The sequence below is a fragment of the Odocoileus virginianus genome, chromosome 31, assembly GCF_023699985.2.
Source record: "Odocoileus virginianus isolate 20LAN1187 ecotype Illinois chromosome 31, Ovbor_1.2, whole genome shotgun sequence".
Lineage (NCBI taxonomy): Eukaryota > Metazoa > Chordata > Mammalia > Artiodactyla > Cervidae > Odocoileus > Odocoileus virginianus.
This window is the reverse complement of record NC_069704.1, coordinates 16,556,269-16,576,736: the sequence shown is the minus strand read 5'-3', so window position 1 is coordinate 16,576,736 and position 20,468 is coordinate 16,556,269. Positions and strand designations below refer to the sequence as shown.

At 38.9% G+C, this 20,468-nt stretch overlaps 1 protein-coding gene across 3 annotated transcripts in view; it reads left to right on the top strand.

Moving 5' to 3' along the window:
* FKTN (fukutin) overlaps nt 1-20,468 on the top strand; it is an 88,886-nt gene that overhangs the window by 44,686 nt on the left and 23,732 nt on the right. Inside the window, exon 11 of one of the 3 annotated variants that reach the window (XR_002309120.2) lies at nt 8,992-9,078. Coding sequence is in view for 2 of the 3 variants with exons in the window: in XM_020869451.2 (XP_020725110.2) it covers nt 8,992-9,205 (214 nt within the window). In the remaining variant the exon portion in view is untranslated. Of the gene's footprint in view, nt 1-8,991; nt 14,896-20,468 lie in introns of those variants that run through there. The other 2 variants (XM_070459349.1, XM_020869451.2) reach the window with 2 other exon arrangements.

Below are 20,468 nucleotides of genomic sequence, written 5' to 3'. Positions count from 1 at the left end.
AAAATTAGAGATACCAAAGGGAACATTTCATGCAAAGATGGGCTCAATAAAGGACAGAAATGGTATGCACCTAACAGAGGCAGAAAATATTAAGATGTGGCAAGAATACACAGAAGAACTGTACAAAAAAGACCTTCACAACCCGGATAATCACCATGGTGTGATCACTCACCTAGAGCCAAACATCCTGGAATATGAAGTCAAGTGGGCCTTAGGAAGCATCACTACAAACAAAGCTAGTGGAGGTGATGGAATTCCAGTTGAGCTATTTCAAATCCTAAAAGATGATACTGTGAAATTGCTGCACTCAATATGCCAGCAAATTCGGAAAACTCAGCAGTGGCCACGGGACTGGAAAAGGTCAGTTTTCATTCCAATCCCAAAGAAAGGCAATGCCAAAAAATGCTCAAACTACCGCACAATTGCACTCATCTCACATGCTAGCAAAGTAATGCTCAAAATTCCCCAAGCCAGGCTTCAGCAGTACATGAACCGTGAACTTCCAGATGTTTAAGCTGGTTTTAGAAAAGGCAGAGGAACCAGAGATCAAATTGCCAACATCCTTTGGATCATCGAAAAAGCAAGAGAGTTTCAGAAAAATACTTATTTCTGCTTTATTGACTATGCCAAAGGCTTTGACTGTGTGTATCATAATAAACTGTGGAAAATTCTGAAAGAGATGGGAATACCAGACCACCTGACCTGCCTCTTGAGAAATCTGTATGCAGGTCAGGAACAAATAGTTACAACTGGACATGGAACAACAGACTGGTTCCAAATAGGAAAAGGAGTACATTAAGGCTGTATATTGTTGCCCTTCTTGTTTAACTTATATGCAGAGTACATCATGAGAAACGCTGGGCTGGATGAAGGACAAGCTGGAATCAAGATTGCTGGGAGAAATATCAATAACCTCAGATATGCAGATGACATCACCCTTATAATAGAAAGTGAAGAAGAACTAAAGAGCCTCTTGATGAAAGTGAAAGAGGAGAGTGAAAAAGTTGGCTTAAAGCTCAACATTCAGAAAACAAAGATTATGGCATCCAGTCCCATCACTTCATGGCGAATAGATGGGGAAACAGTGGAAACAGTGGCTGACTTTATTTTGGGGGGCTCCAAAATCACTGCAGATGGTGATTGCAGCCATGAAATTAAAAGATACTTACTCCTTGGAAGGAAAGTTATAACCAAGCTAGACAGCATATTAAAAAGCAGAGACATTAAGCTTTGCCAACTTTGTCCATCTAGTCAAGGCTATAGTTTTTCCAGTGGTCATCTATGGATGTGAGAGTTGGACTATAAAGAAAGCTGAGTGCTGAAGAATTGATGCTTTTGAACTGTGGTGTTGGAAAAGACTCTTGAGAGTCCCTTGGATTGCACAGAGATCCAACCAGTCCATCCTAAGGGAGATCAGCCCTGGGTGTTCACTGAAAGGACTGATGTTGAGCTGAAACTCCAATACTTTGGCCACCTGATGTGAAGAGCTGACTCATTTGGAAAGACCCTGATGCTGAGAAAGATTGAAGGCAGGAGGAGAAGGGGACGACAGAGGATGAAATGGTTGAATGGCATTACCGACTCAATGGACATGAGTTTGGGTAAACTCTGGAAGTTGGTGATGGACAGGGAGGCCTGGCGTGCTGCAGTCCATGGGGTTGCAAAGAGTCAGACATGACTGAGCTACTGAACTGAGCTGAACTGAACTGAAGCAGGATAAATAATAAATCTACATCTGGATGGTTCTTAAAGAAACAATAAAACCCAAATCAGAAAATTTTACAGGTTACCAGAGACAATAGATTGCTCATAGAAGAAAAGCAGATATACCTCAGCAGCAATAGAGCACAGAATATAATGAAGTAACATCTTCCAAAAGTTGAGGAGAAATAACTCTCAAGTAAGAATGTTATGTACACCTAAAACTAGTACCCAAGAGGAAGATCAAGATAAAGGCATTTGCTTATGTACAAAGACTAAGAAAGTTTATTTTTCACAGATCTACATTAAAACTCTATTAAAGGATCCAGAAGGAAGAGTTGATATATATGGAGTAATGGCCACAGAAATGGATCAAACATGTCAGTAAATTTGTTAGCTCTTGTCTGGTTTACAAAAAAAAAAAAGAAGACAGTATGTTGAAAATAAGTTGAGGAGGAGATTTGTTACATTTTCAAGGAATAAGTATACTAAGTCCCATGTTAAGGAAGAGGATAAAGATTCTGCATAATTTAGTCTTTATTAGAAAATTTTGTAGTGTTACATTTGTTGAAAAATAAACGGTAAATATTATAGACATTAATTACTACTGGATAGAAGTATTATTTAAAACTTCCAGACAAGCAGAACAAAGGATTATTTATAAACCTTTACCAATTCAAATGAAAGTAGGAAGGTGGGACAAATAAAAAGTATAGTAAACTAAAAACATGTAAAAATAAGCATAAAATAGTCAGCATTGTTATATGTGTATTGGGTACTATTCTGTGCACTTTACATTTATATATTCATTCTATGCTAATATCTCTCTGAGGTACTGCTAGTACCTTCATTTTATAAGTGAGGTTAAAGCACAAAGAGATTGGCCAAGGTCACACAACTGGTAATTGGTGAAGCCAGTGCATAAAATCAGACAATCTAGCTATAGAGTTCAAAATATGTCCAACTACATAATTTACTACAGTCAATACTCACAGATTAAACTAACCTATAGAAAGATAAAGATCATCAAATAAGATAGAAAACAGCATTTAGCTATAAAATGCTTGGAAAAAGCAAAAGTAAAGCAAAACCACACAGGAAGCTTGAAAATTACGGGGATGGAAGAGATATACCCCAATATTATTAACCAAGGAAATTTGTTCTGTAATTTTAGTATCAGACAAAGTAGAATTTTATTGAAGGGAATGTTAAAAGATGTTAAAGGATTAAAAGGCCCACTGCATAATTTTACAAAGGAATAGTCCACCAAGAAGAAATTATATTCATGGCTGTAACTGTAACTGTGATGACTAACAATATAGCTTTGAAATATATAAATTGAAAACTGATGAAATTACAGTGAATATTTGACATGTCCACAATTATGATGGGAGATTTTGGTAATACTTTTATTTTAAAAACTGCTTGTTCAAGCAAAAAAAAGTCAGTAAAAATATTGAAGTGAAAGTCATATCTGACTCTTTGTGACCCCATGGACTATAGCCTGCCAGGCTGCTCTGTCCATAGAATTCTCCAGGCCAGAATACTGGAGTGGGTAGCTGTTCCCTTCTCCAGGGGATCTTTCCAACGCAGGGATCGAACCCAGGTCTCCTACATTGCAGGCAGATTCTTTACCGTCTGAGCCACCAGGGAAGCCCCAAAATATTGAAGATATGGACAAAATCAGCAAGCTTGGTCTATTTGATGTGTTGCTGTATAAAAGTCTTCATCCAGCAAATGGTGAATACAGTTTCTTATCCACTATAAATGGAGCATTTACACAAGTTGATTAATGTACTACATATCAAAACTTGTAGAATGCAGTTAAAAGGATAGAGGTAAACTTGTAGGCTTGAAAACAGTAAGTATGAAAGAATAGATTTTAAAAAATAAAGTTACCAACTGAAGAAATTGAAAGAACAGCACAGTGTCAGCCCAAGGAAAGTGAAGAAAGGAAACCTAGAGAAGAAATTAATGAAATAAAAAAGCAGTATCAAAGACCAACAAATCAAAAATCTAGTTCTTAAATTATAAAATGTAAAATTAAAGACAATATTCAATACTCAAACCCTGGATGTCTGGCTTTAGAGTTTATGCTCTCAGCTTTGTTACACTGACTGAAAAGCAAATCTGTGGACTACTAAGTACTCAAGTGTGATAATTAGGTAAAATGTGAAAAATGCTAAAATTTTCTGGAAATAATATCAATATCAACTCAAGAAGATCTAAATAACTTATACTCATTAATGAAATTGAATTGCTAATTTAAAATCCTTTTCTTTTCTTTTCCCTACCAAAGACTTAGAAAATCTATAGGAAACTTTTGCAGTGCCTTCATGGTATAGATTATTCCCTATATTAAATAACTTATTTGGGGGGGAAAAAAAACTTACTTTAATGCATTCATTTTGACTAATAGCAAAAATTTTAAGGGAAATTACTGTCTTAGTGAACACAGAGGGAAATATCCTAAATGAAATGCAAAAGAATAGAATTTTGTAGTGTGTGTGTATTAGTGTAATTCTCAACACTTGAAGATTAAAGGAATAAAAAAGTACATGATTATTTCAATAGATGACATTAAAAACATTTGATATATTTCATAATTAACAATAACAGAAGACCTTTTAGTAAACTTGGAATAAAAGGGATCTGAAATTTCTTTAAATTTGGTAAAGGGAATATACCAAAGACCTAAAGTGAGCAATCTTATTTAATGGTAAAACTTCAGAAGCATTTGTCTCTTTTCTTAATCATTAATTAATTTTTTATTAAATTAATTTTTTAATTGAAGGGAAATAGCTTTACAATACTGTGTTGGTTTCTGTCATACAACAGTGTGAATCAGCATAATTATACATATATCCCCTCCCTCCTGAGCCTGCCCGCTCCCATCACCCCACCCCTCTAGGTCACCAGAGTGCCAGACTGGGCTCCCTGTGTTACATCGCAACTGCTCACCCGCTATCTATTTTACACGATAGTGTATATATGCCATTGGCTACTTCCTCCATTCATCCCACCCTCTCCTTCCCCCGTTGTGTCCGCAAGTCTGTTCCCTACATCTGTGTCTCCATTCCTTTCCTCCAAATAGGTTCATCAGTACGATTTTTCTAGATTCTCTATATATGCATTAATACACAATATTTGTTTCTTTCTGACTTACTTCACTTTGTATAACAGGCTCTAGGTTTTTTTTTTTTTTTTTTTTTAAGAGAAGGGCTTCTAAACCTAGAAGCCCTTCTCTTAAAATCAGAAGTAAAACGTAAGAAGCATGTGCTGTCTTATTTATTAAGCAGTATGCTGGAGGGCTTAGGCACTGCAGTTACACAAGAAAAAGACATTAAAAGTGGAGACAGAATTGGTAATGAGAATAAACTAGTATTGTTTTGCAAGAAATTCAAGTTTTAAAAAGTGGCTTTGCTATTTTAACTCTAGAGTTTAATGCAAACTTAAGTTTAGAAAGATCAGATTCAGTTGTAATAGTTGGTGTCTCTCTTTCTCACTTAGCCTAGCTAACTAACAACAGTAGAAACAGTGTTTGTCACTTAGTTATTATGTTTATAGGTTGTACAATTGATGAAATTAGTTTATCCAGTCACCAATAAGTAGTTTTATAGATTTTAAAGATGTCTGTGAGGGAAAAAATGATCTATTCCAACTAAATTCTAACTACTGTTTTTTGCAAAACTAAAATGAAGTAAAAGCAGTATGAAATAGGAAATAAATGGATTTTTTGTGTGTGATGAGATCCCTTGAACTTACATTCTGATTGGGGCTTGCTTAGTCTGAATTAAATCTGTTCACATTTTGGATCCTATCTCCGGGCTTTAAAGTAAAAACTGCCTAGGAGAACTTAATCTGGGCTTAAAAAGCTAAAATAACATTGACTATATTATAGTCTTGGTTATTATTCACTGGTAACCTGGACAGAGTGTGCTGTTCTGAGTCACTTACCTCCCCACCCCCACAGCTTCCTCTCCACAATCCCATTTTACAGCCAGTTTTTACCTTTATGGTTTGTTTACATTCCCTCTTTTCCTAGGAAGCTGGAGTTTTCTTTTTGCTGAAAGGCTTAAAAATTATCTGGCGAAAAGAAAACCACAGTTTTAGGGATATTTCTATTTAGGAACAAAAATTAACATTTGAGTTAAATTGTCTTTGAATAATTTTAAGATTCTTTATATATTTTAAATGTTTTTGTTTGTAAATCTTTCATTGTTCAGTGAAAGCTTTGAACATTTTATTTTATGAAAGCTTTTATAAAATTTGTAGCATTCTCATCCACCCTGTCATCCTGGGTTTTCATTCTTTTCAGTTCAGTTCAGTTCAGTCATCAGTCATGTCCGACTCTGCAGCCCCGTGGACTGCAGCACGCCAGGGATCTAAATGGGACGTTTCCTCATTCTTTTCATTCTTGTACCTCTTTCCTAAAACTGTAGAGGATAGAATTTGAGAGAGGAGTTTCCTGGCCTGTTTTACCTGATAGACCATGAATTCTGCCTCATTTCAGCTTCAATGTGTCAACTTGGTAAGAGGGACAGGTGGACATTCTGCTGACCAGCATCCGACTGGGGACGGTAGAGGCTGATGATGGATGGTTATGTCTCATGGCAAAATAAGCAATTCCATGAATATGAGTGTGCAGAGTAAAATTGGGACCAGCAGATGGTGGAACTGTGCTGTATCCTGTTTCTTCCTCAGCCCTGAAATTTGCTGTGGCCTTCTTTTCATAGAAGCCAGCTGGGATTGTCTATTAACTGCCTGCACCTATTGGCTGGGTAGAAGGGACTTGTTGCTTTCTTTAGAATTGCTCAGCCTGTCATTCTCATCTGTGGCTTTAAGTTTATACGGTAGTAAAACATGATATTGAGAAGCAAAATATATGAGAACTGACCTTTCTTTGAAGAACATCCCCGTTAGATCCCTTTTTCTTTAATATGATTACACTTTGAATCTGTTTTTTCTCTGTTCCTTTTTTATTTAGTCCTCTGATATTTTAAATTTCTTTCATCTCTGCTATGCTACTTCAAATCTTATTACTAAAGGTGCTTACCATGTTGTGAAGGAAAGAAATCTTTCTCAAAAAGCAACAACACAGAAGTATTCCTCAGAAAGCAACAACACAGAAATATTTCTCAGAAAGCAACGACACAGTCTATAATATAAGCTATATAAATGTAAATCTAACAAACCTGCTAGTTCCCTTTGTAATATAGAGCTTTTTACTAATCCAAAATACCTTTAAGAAATGTGTTTTAGTAACAAAACTTACTAATTGAAATAATTCTGCTATGAGTTGAGTTAAATTCATTATAGCATATTCCTTGGGCTAGCTTAGAGAGGTTCTTTTGCATTTGAGATGAAAGAATGAAAGGAAAAAAAGGAGGCGGGGGAGAGTGGGTTCTTGTGAGGAATGGAAGCAAGGAAGCCTGGGAGAGCATCTTAGAGTCATGCCTTCTTTTTCCCTGAAAAGTCCATGCTGTGAAGGAAGAGAAGATTCACCTTATACGGATGCTGCTTATTTTAGTGTTCTTTAGGTTCTTTTAGTAGCAGTTTGAATTTGATAGAGATTTAATGATGTGCAACCTATTAAAAATAAGAAAAAAGTTTGAGACTAAGAATAGAAATTAAAAAGGGCAGGTGATAAAAGGCAGAGCAGGAAGAAGGTGGTTTGTATAACTTTTTTTTTTTTTTCAGAGAATTATTGTTGAGATACAGAACATCCAAGCATAGGATCTCTATTCCTGCATCTGAGGAGGGTCAGTGGGGTGAAGCTTTTTGCTTAAAAAGTCAATATATATTGGGTCTTACCATGTTCACATACTGTAGTATGAAATTCTCACTACTGTACAAGTTAGAAAAAGAATTTAAGAAATACTCTGACTGAACCTGGGAATTTCTTCTTTAGCTATCTAGCGTTATCAAAAGCCATTTAGGACCACAGTGAAACCCAGGACAGAGAAATTTAACTTGACCTGTCACAAAGACACAAGTATTTGTGATGCTATTGTTGGAAAATGTCATATATTGCCAGGATTGAGTTAGGTTCTCTGGCTAACTAGGAAGCTTTTGTTTCCTCTTTGACTTGCTATACATGCCTCCCTCAATGTATACAAATTTCAAATACTAGAAATGTATTAAAAAAATAACATTTATATATTTATGTATTTAAGGAATTGTCACGGCCAAACCCAAACACTTCCCCAGGGTTTTCTAGACTCTTATCATTTGCCTCCATCTTTTGGCAACTTTTTGCTTTAACTGCAGTCTCAGACCCCACTCCAATTCTCTTGCCTGAAAAATCCCACGGACAGAGGCGCCTGGTGGGCTGCAGTCCATGGGATCGCTAAGAGTTGGACATGACTGAGCGACTTCACTTTTCACTTTGATGCATTGGAGAAGAAAATGACCCACTCCAGTGTTTTTGCCTGGAGAATCCCAGGGACGTGGGAACCTGGTGGGTGCCGTCTCTGGGGTCGCACAGAGTCAGCCACGACTGAAGTGACTTAGCAGCGGCGGCAGCAGTCTCAGACAGGCGCTCCCTGCTAACAGCGAAGATGGCCACCAGCAGTTCTCAGTTTCCATCGCACAGCTTAGAAACCTCTGCACAAGAACACTTCTTCCCCCGGTAGTTCCAACAGAAATTCCAAGACTGACTTCCATTTGCCTAATTTGTATAAATTCCCTTCCCTAACCTAGTGACTATAATTTACTGGCTAGGTCTGAGTCTTTTTTACCCATCTCTGGAGCCTAGGAGTGGAGTCAGCCACTTTTGGACCATATGGACTGGGACTGCTGCTGCCGCTGCTAAGTCACTTCAGTCGTGTCCGATTCTGTGCGACCCCACAGACGGCAGCCCACCAGGCTCCTCCACCCCTGGGATTCTCCAGGCAAGAACAGTGGAGTGGGTTGCCATTTCCTTCTCCAATGCATGACAGTGAAAAGCGAAAGTGAAGTCGCTTAGTCGTGTCAGACCCTTATCGACCCCATGGACTGCAGCCTACCAGGCTCCTCTGTCCATGGAATTTTCCAGGCGAGCGTACTGGAGTGAGTTGCCATTGCCTTCTCTGGACTGGGACTAGGGGAGTGAAATTGTGATACAGTTAACATTAGAAAAGAAAGGAGATGCTGGACAGTTAACAACAAAATGTCCCCTGTATCTGTTCCCCAAAGCTGTTTAGTGGAAGAGGACTGTCCTTTGGCCCAGGGTACACTAGCTGTGGGTTCCTTAGCTAAACTTCCAGTGTTGGAGCCTAACTCCTCTCCACATTGCCTGTTTTGCCACAGATACCTGTTTCCCAAGTTTACACTGTGCTGGACTGAGTTTGTAGACACAAAGTTTCGTGTGCCCTGTGAAACTGTTGAATACATTGAAGCCAACTATGGTAAGACCTGGAAGATTCCTATAAAGACATGGGACTGGAAGCGTTCTCCCCCCAACGTGTGGCCCAATGGAGTCTGGCCTATTTCTGAGTGGGATGAAGTTATCCAATTGTACTGAGATAGTAGGTCAAAATGGTATTAATAGAATTCCCCCCCTGCACAAAAGGGAGATGACTGTTTAAAAAAAGATACATGTCAAACATAAGTAGGAACCAAAGAAATATGAGAAGTTTGAAGATACAGAGAGTCCTAACTCCTGAGCCATCTGCTATAATTCTCTCATCTGATATTTATTAGAGTCTCCATGTGCCAAGTGCAATGCTAGGTTACAGTGGAGAGGCAGAAATGAGTGAGACAGATGTCTGCCTCTTTCCCCCCTCCCTTTGGTAAGCAACCCAGTTCCTTTGAGGGAAACCCCCTCACTCTTTGAAGAATGTTCCTTTTATAGAATATGATATGTTCTATAAGTGCTTTCAGAAAGTTCAATGTTTGTATTGGAAGGTGGGCTTACCAGGTGCAACTAAGGAAGGGTATACACCAGTAAAAAGGAATAACTCCTTTAAGCCTGTATATTAGGGCTACTTTTAGGGTTGTGGAGGCTGAGTTAATAATCAAGTGGTCAGATTTCAGGTGATGTCAAGAAAAGATGTGAGGCAGTACCTTTTACAAGCAACCTGGTGTGGAATTGATTTAGAGCACAGGGCATCATATAAGAAAATGACAGTTTATTTCTAGTCTTGTCAAAGATATGTAAATTTCCATACACCTTCTATTTTCATATTTGAAGTGAAAAGAAAGCTTATGTGTGTGTGATGCTTCAATTTATGGCCATTGTGAGAATATCTTCATTGACCTGATGGTACTTGTTTGACAAATCATTCAAGTGAGACTATGCTACCAGACATGATTTCTAAAGGGCTATGATTTCATAAAACTTATTTTCCTTATTTCATTCTCAATCAGTAGGTAAAATATGAGTGATTCATGGTCACTTAATATATTCTGAATTTATAATCCTTATAAATCCCAATTTAAATGTTAACCCTAAAATATTAATAGAAATACCTCTACTTTTTCTAAATGTACTCCTCACTGTATTTATTCATCAATTACAGTTCCATATCTTTCACTTATGGCCTATGAACCAATTTCCATGATATGTAAGCCTGCCTGTTCCCCTCCTCTTCCAACACTACATTAGGACTCCAAAATGCACATAAGTGGCAAACCTGGCAGCTTGCCCACCTGAGATCATCGAGTTTGTAAAGTTTGTATCCATTCCCAGTTGTCCTATCTATTGAACATTGCGGGCGAGGGCAAGAACTGAGACATCCCTGCTTTATCATGTACCGCCCACTCTGAAACCCTTGGTTTCTTCTCCCTTGAAGATACATCTCTGAGTGGCCTGAGATGGCTGTGTCTCCCCATCTCTTCATGAGTCACTTTGATTGCATATTCTCGGTGGCAGGTAAAGGGATATCAGGCACCGGAAGCATGCTGTTTTTTCTTTGTCCAGGATAGGAAGCCATCTTATATTTTATCTAGGCTGCTTAGGGCTACTTTCTGGACCAAACTGGCAGATTTTCCTCTAAAACTAAAGAATAATAGTCATATCATAGATGGAAACCAGAAGACAGAATGGGCTGAAAGTTTTCCTAAAGCAAAGTTGAGGAAAGCCACAACCTATGACCACACCACTCCAAATTAAAAAATAACAAGAACTTTTTTTGATACATAATAACCAGTGTTCTTCCTCTGTTAGGATGAACTTTCAGTGCATTGTCATTGGGTCTACTCATAAATAACATAATTAAGTTTTTAGGGTTACCAGTAAACTTGTCCCCAGATGACAGGTGATTGTAATCAGCTTTCTCTTTGCTAGAGAATCAGCCCATAGAAATTATACCCAAATTCTAAATAGCTGAACCTTAACTTCTCTTTTTCATGATCGAAAAATTTTAACAGGTGTTATTAGTGTTCCTGGGCAAAATCCACCTTGTTTAGTGAGAAACGTTAGTGAGAAGCACAGACTTAACTTCTAGAAGTGCATACACAACACATTTCTACCCGTTTCAGGTTGGGTTTCCCGCTGTTCACTAGGGTAGGAAGGTCTTACCCACTCTCTGTATAGGTTATTTCTTTTTATCTGTCCCTGAAGGGTTCAGAATCGAAACTATCTTGTCCACATTGATAGAGGTTCCATATCTATTCCCCTGTACACAACTGGCTGCTCAAATACCTTTTTTTTTTACTGCCTTCTGGTTTCACAGGCTTTAGATCTTGGATCCTACCCTAAGTTGGCAGAATGCAAGGCCTTCCCTAAACTCTGAAGGCCAGGGTTGCTCTGATACAGATTGTTATACTTCATTCCGTGCTTCTTAACCATTGCACTCTGCTAAGTGACCAGAAACCTTGGATCCAGTAATCAGCACCTCCTCAGATCACTTTTCTTTCCTCACCTGCGTATTCCAACAGTAATTTTCCTAATCTGACCATTTCCGTGTACAGTTTGCCTGGCTTACCAGGAGAAAACCTCTTATGTTAACTTGGTAGAAGTTATACATTCATGGATGTCCCCAGAGAGGTCCTGAGAGTCAAGATTGACAGTCTCTCACTTGACAACCAGGTGGCCACTCGTTCCTTCTCTAAGCGGGGAGCTCATGTCCTTCTCTCCTCTGCTGCAACTGCTGACGTCAGGATCCAGGAGTAAAATCTCAGTTCTCCAAATGGAGCCATCCTGAGAAGCTGAGCCGTGGGACAAACCCTGAAATATGACCACTAGATGGCAGAATGCGTGCCACCATTCCCTCAAACACATTAACACGTGAAAATCAGCCAGCACTTGAATTTTAAGAGGCAGAGGGAGCCTCACTGCAACATTTGTTTTAACCCTTTTATTTTATAGCTGAATAAATAAACATAGAAAGGAGTGATCTGAGCAAGAAACAGTTAGGTCTCTTAACTCAAGAGTGCTGTGACTCCCGGTATATGCCTGTTTCACTGATCACAGCACAGCGTCTTTTTTTTTTTTTTTAATTAAAAAATTTTTTTTGGTTGTGTCAGGAAGATCTGCTGGAGAAGGGAATGGCTACCCACTCCACTATTTTGCCTGGGGAATTCCATGGACAATGGAGCCTGGCGAGCTACGGTCCATGGGATCGCAAGGAGTCAGACATGACTGAGCGACTAATGCTTACACTCAGCATGTGGGACCTTTGTTCCCCAACCAGGGATCAAATCTGTAACCCCTGCATAGGAAGCACCAAGTCGTAACCACTGAACCACCAGGGAAGTCCCACAGCACAGAATCTTTAGCCCTGGTTAACATGCTTGACTGAGAAGTTTACAGGATGTTTTTGCCATTCCCCACTTAATATCTTTCTGCTCAGATTAAGAGCCTGAGGTGATAAAGGGAAGTGTTTCTTTCTTGTCCAAAATGCTTACACTGTCTTCATACCTATATCTAAAACATGCCTTATCTCCAAACGGTGAAATAGTTCATGTTTGGAGGCATTAGCCTTTGGTCATGATATTCTTAATATCCAGGAGCACCTGATTCCCTTAGGCTCAAGATGTATCCCATTTCTACTTGCATCTTCCACTTTTCCAGGAAACCATTAACACCAGTCCACGAAGTGCCAATTTCTGCAGACTCCTTTCTCTTCCTCTTTATTGATACTCTCTTATGGATGCAAGTAATTGAGAATAGCCTGTGCTCATTTCTTTCTTCTTTGTGACCCTAAACCATGGGTTCTAGCCTTATAGGCTATAAAGCTTCAAATGGCACATAGGACAGCAAGGTATTACACAGGAAAGCAGGGGTTTATGGATTGGGGACCAGAGCTGTGTCTAGCAAACACACCTGAGTGAATTCCCACTCTCCATTAAACCCTCACCCACTGTCACAAGGCTGAGGCTGCCAATGTCTCTGAGTCCCTAGTTCCGTCTTCTGGAAATTGAACAGTTCTTTTGTTCTCCATGTTATAAATCCTCAGGAGACATTTCTCCCTCAAAACCTGGTCAGAGAAAGTGCCACATTCCCACCTTCTAACACACAGTCATAATTTGTAACAGCTTTAAAGCCTGGGAAAAATTCTAGTTTTTGATGAATCAAGAGGATTTCTCTGAAGAAATGTCCCAGCAGCTATTTCTCTTTCTTCCTCCTCTTCCTCTGTCACTAAGACCCAGGCAAGGTCACCTCTAACATGTCACTTAGGGAAAGTGGCATGTTAGCATAAAAGGGCACAAACTTTTAAATTAGGCGGGAGTTTGAGTCCCAGCTTCATTATGTGGGATTTACGGTAGGGAACCTCATAGCTTCAGTTTCCATATGAGTGAATTGGTAAAATGATGGATATTTCTGATTTTTTTAAGTTAGGATTAAATGAAGTGTACCTAGTATTGACCTAGAATTAGGTAAATACTCAAGAAATGTTCTGTTTCTTACTTCCAAATCCTTTTCTAATTATTCTTCAAATGGGATGGGAGAAACTGGGGTAGGACACAGTGCCTACTCAGAAGATTGCATGACTAAATTTGCTTGGGAAAAAAAAGAATGTTTCATTATAACAAGGCATTGAATTGTATGGTTTATGAATTCAGAGATATTACCATGGTGCTTCCTTCTCTAAATTGAACAGGTATTTTCATTTTATTGGTCAAGCTTTTCTTCTAGAGTCTCCTTATGCTATTCCATATACTACGTAGTTCTAGGTCCCAAGCAGGTCACTCTCTGTACTTCCCTATGTTTGGTGCTTGCTCGGCCCTGAACTTCTGTCTCAATATTATAGCTTTTCCTGAAAGTAAACCCTCACCTCCTTGTTAGTAAATCTCTGCCCAGCCAAAATCAGGTATAAGCGATTTGGAGAGGGAGAGAATTTGGGATACATACTTTACTTAATTTTTTGTGCCCATAAATATTATATCAGTATGATTAAAGAGGAATTGAAAATAATCATTTCCGCCTTCTTCCCTCAAATTTATGTTTCTGTTTCAACTAGGCAAGAGTCAACAGGGTCTGTGATGCTATTTTAAGCTGCTCCACATCAGACTGAAATCTTAATTATAGCTTATAAGTCAGACAGACCAATTCAGTGGTAATACTTTTTGTATGGGACCTGTGTTTATAAAGGAGGCAAGTATAAATTTTCTTGAGGGAAATCTCTGTTTCTTTATTCTCAGAACTTATATCTTAGAATGCCTTCCTTGCCATCCCCCAGCCCAGCCCAATGCAGAAATTATGTTGGAACCCATGAACCACCCAAGCTGCTGTGTTTCTATGCACAGCTGTCATCATGGAGTTCTTGAAAGGCAGTATGAGGAGAATTAGAAGTACTGTATTTTGTTCTATAAAACAATATAAACTGTCTCAAGTACCATTAAAAAGAATTACAAGATTTTATAGACTTGTGATGACTCATTTGGAGCATGGGGAATGGTTCATGTGTTTGTTAAATAAAAATCATAAGTAGCTATTTGTGTGTCCTACATCATAACCAGAAAATTTGATTCTTCTAAACAAAGTGATATTTTAAATGTGAGTAAATTTCAGTGTATACTTTGTTTAGTCACTAAGTTGTGCTCAATACTTTGCAACCCCATGGACTGTAGCCTGCCAGTCTCCTCGGTCCATGGGATTTTCCAGGCAAGATTACTGGAGTGGGTTTCCATTTAGTTTACTATTTCACTTTATCTTCAGGTCCAGATAGTTTGTGGTACTACTGAAAATACCTTTAATATTATTTTGATCAGAATTTGTAATATATAATCCTGTTTGGGCTAATGAATAAAATTTTTCTAATCACTTGAGATATTTTGTGTTTATTTTTAAAGCTTGCAGTAGAAATAATAGCCACTAACATTCATAAGCAATCTAGTAAAACAGTAATGTTGCCACCAGTACAGTACTTCTCAAATTAAGGTGAGATAGGTTTTATGGTTGGACCCTAATTCAATATGAATGGTATCCTTATAAGAAAAGATTAGGATACAGACAAACACAGAGGGAAGATCAGGTGAAGATTTAGGGAGAGGATGGCCATCTACAAGCCAAGAAGAGAGGCCCTCAGAAGAAACCAGTCCTGCCAACACCCTGATCTAAGCCTCCAGAACTGTGAGAAGATAAATTTCTATTTTAAGCCACCTGGTCTGTCACACTTTGTTAGGCAGCCCTAGCAAACTAATACAGTAATGAAGGCAGAATAGTATTGGTTAAGGGATAAACACATAGATCAATGGAGCAGGAAAAAGGAAATTAGAGACTGACATCAAAATATGCTCAACTGGAGAACAAGATGGCAGAGGAGTAGGTGGACGTGGAGTACATCTCTCTCCTTGGATACATCAGGAACACACCTTCAGACACAGAAGTGCATGAAGAACACTGCTGGGAGCCGACAGGAGTACCTGACCAGCGGAAGAGAACATACAGACCCACGCAAAACTCGGCAGGACAAAGAAAGTAGGGGGAAAAACAGAAGTGTTAGTAGGAATGGACCTGCCCTTGGCGGATGGGGGAACTGAAGCAGGGGTCTAATCCCCACATCAGGGTAATTGTCTGAATCAGAGGAGAAACATTTAAGGCTGAGAGTGAAACAGCTGATCTGTGGCAGCCTAAATGGAATGAGAATCAGACAGTCCTTGCCACAGCCATACATACTCTCGACAGGGACATAGATACCCTGGAAGGTGCAGCAGCTGGGAGCTGGAGTTTAGGGATTGTGGAGCAATCCCAGGGTGAGGGCTGCTCTTGACTCCGGAGAGATGGATTGAGGGGATGTGAGGGAGGAGACTGTGGTGGGAAATGCCTGTGGAGGAAAAGCCAGGCAGCCATGGAAGCAAGGCGATACTGCTGAGTCACGCGCAGTGGGTGGAACCATCACCATAGCCTCTCTCCCCCAACATGCCAGCATTGGCAGTTGAACAATAGAAAGCCTGGCCCATCAAATGCTGGATGCACTGAACTACAGAGTAGGACCTCACCCAGGGTGCCCCTTTAAGTGCCTGACGTGCCAAACTACAGAGTAGGACCCCAGCCAGGTGGGCCCCTCCATGTGCCTGACATGCCAAATAACAGAGAAGGACCCTAGGCAAGGGAGCTCTCTAAGTGCTTGAATGGGCAGAGCTACAGAGAGACTGGCCCAAGAGGCCTTCTGATTGCCAGCTCCAAGAGGCTCGAAAAAAGACTCTGATAGGGTCATGACTCCTGCAGTGGAGGCAGTCTGTGTCTCTGCACACTTGGCACAGCCAGGGTCCCCTCAAGCCAAGCAGCTGCGCCAACTTCATGTTCAACTCTCACTGAGGCAGAGCTGCCACAGGCAAAAGTCTTGCATCTATGCACCTAGGGTCGCTTTGGTAGTGTCTGTCTGAGACGCTACAGACTGTGGCCTGCCAGGCTTCTCTGTCAGGGAGAGGGATTCTCCAGGCAAGAATACTGGCATGTATTGGCCAATACTGGTTGCCATACCTTTCTGGAGTGCTATATTTCCCGCTGCCCTACCTGCCAACTCCCCTAAGTACCTGCTGCTGCCAGAACCCATGCAATCCAAGCAGCTGCACCACCTCCACACCTGGCCCTCACAGGGGCAAACCCAAGTCCTCTAGGGCAGCCTCAGGAGCAAACCCCAGTGGACAACCCACATGCAGAGGTGAAAATAAAACCGCAATTGAAATCCAGGGACAGTGACTAAAGAAGAAGACCCAAAACCTTCCCACCAGCTGTATAAGCTCCAGATTAAATCCAAATGATCAACTGGGCAGACTCTGTGTCTATGGAATATATAAAAGGTCATTGAGAGCTCCTACAAAAGAAAATGTACAAGTCCTGATAGCTGTGGACATTGGAGGAAAAACACAGAGGAGCAGGACCAGATTAGAATCTGAGCTGCCCCCACAGCAGGTCCAGAGATCAGCACAATGCTGGAGGGCATCCTAGGGAGGTGAGGTGGACTGACTCCCAGTGAGGAAAAGGACTCTGACAGCAGTGACTCAAGAAAAAACATTCATTATTCTTATGTTTTGGCTTGTTCTGTAGATTCTTTTGGAGTTTTTTCCTTTTTTTCCCCTCTGTTGTAGTTGATTTTAATGGCACTATGAAATCTAATTAAGCTTTTGAGCTTTTCTTTTTTTACTTTTTTTTTCTCAGTCACATTTTTTACTTTTGTTGTAAACGTCTGCCTCTATATTGGGCTTTTGCAATTCTGGGGAGTTTTCCTTTTTTATTTTTCTTTTCTGTTTTTTGTGTTTTTTTTAAATTTTTTAAACATATTATTTTTTCTACGTTTATTCCTTTGTTTGCTTTTCCTACTGTTCTTTCCCCCTTGCAGTTACTCACCACTTGGTACCTTGCTTTGATTTTGTTTTCCACTCTGTACTTTAGTTAGTTTTGTTCTTAACTGGTAAATATAATTTTTTATTTCCTTTGTTTGCCGGGTCAGTCTATTGTACTTTATTTTGTTGGACTGTTTTGACTTTGCTCATGGGTGGATATGTATATGTGTATATTCCATTATTGTAGTTATTATTTGCCTGATTTTATAACTGTCATTTGTCTGGGGTTCATCTTTGGTTTCTCGTTTTTGGATATTTGTTTCAATCTCACTTAATGCCATAAAAAAAACACCTCTGGAATCTTCATTCCTGACCAGAGATCAAGTCCTGAGCCTTTGGAGTGGGAGCACTGACTCCAAGACGACCAGAGAACTTGCCCTAGGGAATATCAAATAGTGAGAACTCACACGAAGGAAACCACATGAATACAAGACCTGGCATCACCCAACCACCAGTAGCACCCTGTACAGGATGCCTCATCTAAACAACAAAAACAAAAATACAAACCAAATCATCAGCAGACAAAATTACCACCTCATTCAGCCTTGCCCTTCAGAGGAAAAACAAACAAGCAGAAACTCAGCACAAATCTCACCCTATATGAAGCTTGCACAAACCACTCGACCAACCTTAGGAGGGCAGAAACCAAAAGGAAGAAAGAATTCAACCTTGAAGGCTGAGAAAAGGAGACCTCAAACACAATAAGTTAAAAAAAATAATGAAAAGTCAGAGAAATACTACACAAATGAAGGAACAAACTAGAAACACAGAAGTCCAAATAAATGAGGAAATAGGCAAACTCCCTGAAAAAGAATTAAGAATAATGATAGTAAAGAAGATCAAAAATCTTGAAAACAAATGGGAGAAAATGCAAGAATCAATTAATTAACAAAGACCTAGAAGAATTAAAGAATAAACATACAGAGAAAAACAACATAATTACTGAAATTAAAAATACTCTGGAAGGAATTATTGTCATAATATCTGAAGCAGAAGAACAAATCAGTGAGCTGGAAGATAAAATAGTGAAAATAACTTCTGAAGAGTAGAATAAAGTAAAAAGAATGAAAAGAACTGAGGATACTCTCAAGAGACCTCTGGGACAGTATCAAACACATCAACACTAGAATTATAGGGGTTCCAGAAGAAGAACAGAAAAAGAAAGGGTATGAGAAAATTTTTGAAGAGATTATAGTTGAAAATTTCCCCAACATGGAAAAGGAAATAGTCGATCAAGTCCAAGAGGCACAAAGAGTCCCATACAGGATAAACCCAAGGAGAAACATGCCAAGACACAAACTAACAAAGACTAAACAAAAAGAATATTAAAAGCAGCAAGGGAAAAGCAACAAGTAACATACAAGGGAAACCCCATACGCTTTACAGCTGATCTTTCAGCAGAGATTCTGCAGGCTAGAAGGGAATGGCAGGATATATTTAAAGGACTGAGAGGGGAAAATCTACAACCAAGATTACTGTACCCGGCAAGGATCTATTCAAAGTTGATGGAGAAATAAAAAGCTTTTCAGACAAGCAAAAGTTAAGAGAATTCAGTGCCATCAAACCAGCTTTACAATAAATGTTAAAGGGACTTAAATAGTCAAGAAATACAAGAGAAGAAAAATGATCTACAAAATCAATCCCAAACAATTAAGAAAATGACAATAGGAACATATATATCAATAATTACTTTAAATGTAAATGAACTAAATGCTCCAACCAAAAGACAGACTGGCTGAATGGTTACAAAAAGAAGACCCGTATATATGCTATCTACAAGAAACCCACTTCAGACCTCAAGACACATAGACTGAAAGTGAGAGGATGGAAAAATATATTCCATGCAAATGGGGAGCAAAAGAATGCTGGAGTAGAAATCCTCATATCAGACAAAACAGACCTTAAAGAAGATTACAAGAGATAAGGAAGAACACTACATAATGATCAAGGGAATCAATCCAAGAGGAAGACATAACAATTGTAAATATCTATGCACCCAACATAGGAGCACCTCAATACATAAGACAAACACTAATAGATATAAAAGGAGAAATTGACAGTAACACAATAATAGTAGGAGACTTTAACACCCCATTCACACCAATGGACAGATCATCAAAACAGAAAATTAATAAGGAAACACAAGTCTTAAATGATACATTAGATGAGTTGGATCTCGTTGATATCTTCAGGACATTCCATCCAAATGCAGAAGAATACATCTTCTTCTTAAGTGCACATGGAACATTCTCCAGGATAGACCACATCTTGGGTCACAAATCAAACCTCAGTAAATTTAAGAAAATTGAAATCATATCAAGCATCTTCTCTGGCCACAACACTCTGAGACTAGATATCAATTACAAGAAAAAAAGCTGTAAGAAACACAAACACATGGAGATTAAACAACATGTTTCTAAATAACCAACAGGTTACTGAAGAAACAAAAAGGGAAATCAAAAGATTTCTAGAAAAAAATGACAATGAATGCATGACAACTCAAAACCTATGGGATGCAGCAAAAGCAGTCCCAAGAGGGAAGTTTATAGAAACACAATCCTACCTCAAGAAAAAAGAAAAACATTGAATAGACAGCCTAACTTTACACCTAGAACAACTGGAAAAAGAAGAACAAAAAAAAACCCCCAAAAGTAGAAGGAAAGAAATCATAAAGATCTGAGCAGAAATAAATGAAAAAGAAATGAAAGAAACAATAGTAAAGATTAATAAAACTAAAAGCTGGTTCTTTGAGAAGATAAAATTGACAAATATTTAGCCAGACTCATCAAGAAAAGAAGAATGAAATCAACAAAACTAGAAATGAAAAAGGAGAGGTTACAACAGACAATGAAGAAATATAAAGGATTACAAGAGACTATTATGAACAACTATATGGCAATAAAATGGATAACCTGACATAAAATGGACAGATTCTTAGAAAAGTTCAGTCTTCCAAGACTGAACCAGGAAGAAATAGAAATTATGAAGAACACAATTACAAACACTGAAATTGAAGCTGTGATCAAAAATCTCGCAAAAAACAAAAGCTCAGG